This window comes from Vigna unguiculata, chromosome 3 (genome assembly GCF_004118075.2).
Source record: "Vigna unguiculata cultivar IT97K-499-35 chromosome 3, ASM411807v1, whole genome shotgun sequence".
Classification (NCBI taxonomy): Eukaryota; Viridiplantae; Streptophyta; class Magnoliopsida; order Fabales; family Fabaceae; genus Vigna; species Vigna unguiculata.
This window is the reverse complement of record NC_040281.1, coordinates 50,475,803-50,479,908: the sequence shown is the minus strand read 5'-3', so window position 1 is coordinate 50,479,908 and position 4,106 is coordinate 50,475,803. Positions and strand designations below refer to the sequence as shown.

The window sequence follows — 4,106 nt, the reverse complement described above, 5'->3', positions numbered from 1 at the left end:
AATATGAAAAGTTGTTTATTTAATGGAAAACCATGAAAGAAGAGATGGGAAAAAAAATACAAAACCAGATAATTTAATTAGAAAAGAAAATAAAAAAGTATTTAAGAAAAGGAATAATAAGTGGTGTAATTATAAGGTGTAAAGGTAACGGTCAAGTGAACGGATATCAGGGGACAATACGTGCAACGTGGCACGTGAAAAGTCTGAGTGGGATGAAGTGTCCGTACACCAACTCCCCCTTAGCAACGGTCATATTTCACCGACATGCCTCAACGGTAATGTAACTCCCCAGCTGTGGACCGTTGGATCTGAATCGGACGGTGCAGGAACAAAGTGTTTCCGTCCCTTTCCGAAGCATGTTGTCATCATCATATTCCTTACTTTTGCTCCCATGCTGGTAGATGAAAGCACTCGTAGGCCCAGAAGAGAAGAGAAGAGAAGAGGGGAACTACAACTACCTACTATGATGGAGTGGTGAAGAAGAAGAAGAAGTAGAAGTAGAAGAAGAAGAAGAAGAAGAAGAAGGGTATAACGCAACATGGTGGTGGAGGGAGATCGTACGTAGTTTGTGATATATATAAAAGCACTGGTAAAGGTTTGTGTTATCTTTTGGGTAAGTGAGAGGGGGGTGGGGGGGTTTAGTCTTCTCTTGTTCTACTACTTCATTCAAGCAAATGCATGTTTAAAGTGCATTCAGAGGTTGGGTTTCTGGCTTTTGCTTCACCCGCTGCTGCAATGATGGACTTGTTCAACGTTTCCACTGCTAATATGCCTTTCACTATTTCTCAGGACTTCTTCTGCCGCCAATTCCAAGGTGTATGTTTCTGTTTCTCATCCCTTCTTTCTGAACCACACTTCCTAATGTCCCTTCTTTGAACGATTCTGGAATCCGATGATTGCATTCATGTCTAGCTAGCACTTTTTCCTTACACTCTTCAATTCTTTCATTCTTTCCTGCATATACCAATAACTTCTTATTCTTTTTACAGATTCAATTCATATAGGAACACTTGGGATTTCTAAACATAAAACCACACTTTCTTAAATTCATCGGATTCCTTTGTTTTTCACATTAAACAAATTCTTTACAAAATCTCCACACACTCACATAGATTCTCACACTGCATTTTAGAGGAAAACAATAGATAAATACATATTTTTGCATAGTTGATCAAAGTTATTACTAGATAAAGAGAAAGGGAAGGGAAAGAGAAGCAGCAGCATTGGGGTTAGTGAAACAACAGGCCTTCCAAAAACCATAGACGATGTTGGCTGGGTGTTCTAGTTCGACATTGTTGTCACCGAGCCACAGATTGAGGAGCGAAGCACCAGCACAGTTTCAAGCCTGCCATTTTCCGCGACCTTCCATGAGCACGCAGAGGTTGGATTTGCCATGTTCTACCTTCACTCGCAAAGACAGCTCTTCACGCTCGCAGCCCCTCAGGCCAGTGGGGCTTTCGGTGGAGAAACCCATAGAAGCCAAGACCAGCACATGTTCTCTCAAGCACAACATTCGACTCCCACCTTTGGCCATCACAGCAGCAACACCATTGGTGGAAGAGTCCATCAAGGACAAGAGTTTGAAAAGGCTCGCGGAGCACGATGAGTCCTTCACCAACGTAGCCAAGAGGAAAAAGGGTATCACCGAGTGTGACAATTCCGGTGATAACTTCTGGTTTCAGCCAAGCGTTGAGGGTAACACTTTAGGAGGGCTTAACAACACTTCACTTGCTTTCTCCCCAGAGGAAGAGACGGTTTGTTTTGTTCCTTCTGAAGTGGTGTCTCATTCTGCACCTTTCCCCTTAAACCCATGGCTGGAATCATGTGTAACAAAGATCACCAACTTCGGTGAGGGTAGCCACCGTCCTCGCCAGCATCACAACGACCATGCAACCGAAGGGTCGGTCTCCAACGCTTCTTCAGAGAGCCAAAGCCTGAGGCTAAACGAGAACGCGTCAGAACATGAAGTGGGGAACGGTTCAGGAAATCCTTACCATCACCACGAGGTGGAGACAGGGGAAGAAGATGATCATCACGGGTTGGAACTCGTTAGCTTGCTCACTGGCTGCGTGGATGCCATTGGATCAAGAAACGTCGCTGCTATAAACCAGTTCATCGCGAAACTGGGTGATCTGGCGTCGCCAAGGGGAACCCCCATAAGCCGCATATGCGCTTATTTCACAGAAGCCTTGGCCATCAGAGTCACAAGGCTCTGGCCGCATGTTTTTCACATCACCACCAATTCCCGAGACATGGTGGAGGATGACGAAACCGGAACTGCACTGAGGCTTCTGAACCAGGTGACCCCAATTCCCAAGTTTCTCCATTTCACATCAAACGAGATGCTGCTGAGGGCGTTTGAAGGGAAAGACAGAGTTCACATAATAGACTTCGACATCAAGCAAGGTCTTCAATGGCCAGGCTTGTTCCAGAGCCTAGCGTCGCGAACACACCCTCCGAGTCACGTGAGAATCACGGGGATAGGAGAGTCAAAGCAGGAGCTAAACGAAACCGGAGACAGACTGGCGGGGTTCGCGGAGGCACTGAACCTCCCCTTCGAGTTCCACCCGGTTGTGGACAGACTCGAAGACGTGAGGCTGTGGATGCTCCACGTGAAGGAGCAGGAAACGGTGGCCGTGAACTGCGTTTTGCAGCTGCACAAGACGCTTTACGACGGAAGCGGGGGAGCTCTGAGGGACTTCTTGGGGCTGATCCGCAGCACCAATCCCAGCGTGGTTGTTGTGGGTGAACAAGAAGCAGAACACAACGAGGCAAGGTTGGAAGGAAGGGTGTGCAAGTCGTTGAAGTATTACTCAGCGTTGTTTGACTGCATCGAGGAGAGTGGGGTGGCGCAGGAGAGTGCAGTGAGGGTGAAGATAGAGGAGATGTACGGCAGGGAGATAAAAAACATGGTGGCGTGTGAGGGGAGGGAGAGGTTGGAGAGGCACGAGGGTTTCGGGAAGTGGAGGAGGATGCTGGTGGAGCAAGGAGGGTTGAGATGTTTGGGGGTTTCTGAGAGGGAACTGAGTCAGAGCGAGTTGCTGTTGAAGATGTATTGTTGTGAGAGTTACAGTGTAAAGAAGGTGGAGATTGAAGGAGCAACAGGGGTTACTCTTAGTTGGGTTGACCAACCTCTGTACACTGTTTCAGCTTGGGTTCCTGTTGATGTTGCGGGTACCTCCTCCTCTTTTTCTCACCCTACTTGATTTCATTTTCTTTCTTCATTCATTTCTTCACAGTCAAGTTATACACACAGAGAGAGACACACGTAAAAGAAGTATTCTTTGTAGGTAGGGAAATCTTCATCACCGTCGTTATTATCATCATTATTATTCTTTCATTCTTTGTTGCAGATAAGATTTGGTAGCCCAAAATTTAGTTGGTGCAATTTGTATCAATACATACAGAGCAATACTGCCTTCTGTTATTTGTTTTTCTTTTTAGTCATGATCATGTCTACAGAGCATAGGGTCATTTTCAGATCATTGTTTCATTCTTTGTTATGTAAGTCCAAATTCTTTAGTTCCACGAGTCATTCAGATTGAAATGAAATTAATTCAGTTATTTTTTCCCTCTGGTCTCTATGCAATTCCGATTCCTATTTGCTATGTTTTATTTCTTCTGTTTCTCACTGCAAGAACTTTGCCTTGAAACAGGCTGCAAGGATTTTTTTTTTTTCTTCTGTCTTCCCTTGTCTTCCCTTGATACTGAGAATGATTCAATTGATGAGTTTAAATTGGTACAGAAATTGAGTAGGGAGGAACTAGTTTGTTCTAAAATTTTATAATCCAAGGTTTTACTTGACATAAATTGAATTTACATTCTCTTTTTTGTGGAAATGGACAAAAAGAACTTTGATTTGGCCACACTCTTTCATGTTGGATTGGGTCCAATCAAGTTTGATGGGTAAACTAGCTTTGTTTACGAACTATCTTAACTATACAATTGTTTAGGTCTGTTTAAGGATTTTTTACATTTTCTAAAAAAAGACTTTGAATGCATCGAAATGAAATGGGTTTCTAATAAATGAGTTATTTTTATTGTGAAAAAAATATTATGTTAACAACTTTGAATAATAATAAAATATTAAATAAAGTTATTTAATT

The 4,106-nt window shown here is 43.5% G+C and overlaps 1 protein-coding gene across 3 annotated transcripts; it reads left to right on the top strand.

The window, feature by feature from the left end:
* The first annotated feature begins 303 nt into the window (after nt 1-303).
* Nucleotides 304-3,572, top strand: LOC114178621 (scarecrow-like protein 28). Of its 3 annotated transcripts, none has more exons than XM_028064630.1 (2): nt 304-595; nt 790-3,572. In XM_028064630.1, exon 2 carries the CDS (start codon nt 1,266-1,268, stop codon nt 3,204-3,206), a length of 1,941 nt encoding a protein of 646 aa, XP_027920431.1. In that variant the 5' UTR covers nt 304-595; nt 790-1,265; the 3' UTR covers nt 3,207-3,572. The 3 variants fall into 3 exon arrangements, with proteins under 3 accessions (XP_027920431.1, XP_027920430.1, XP_027920432.1); XM_028064629.1 differs by having other exon boundaries at nt 304-613; XM_028064631.1 differs by lacking the exon at nt 304-595 and adding an exon at nt 637-699.
* The last annotated feature ends 534 nt before the right edge of the window (nt 3,573-4,106 follow it).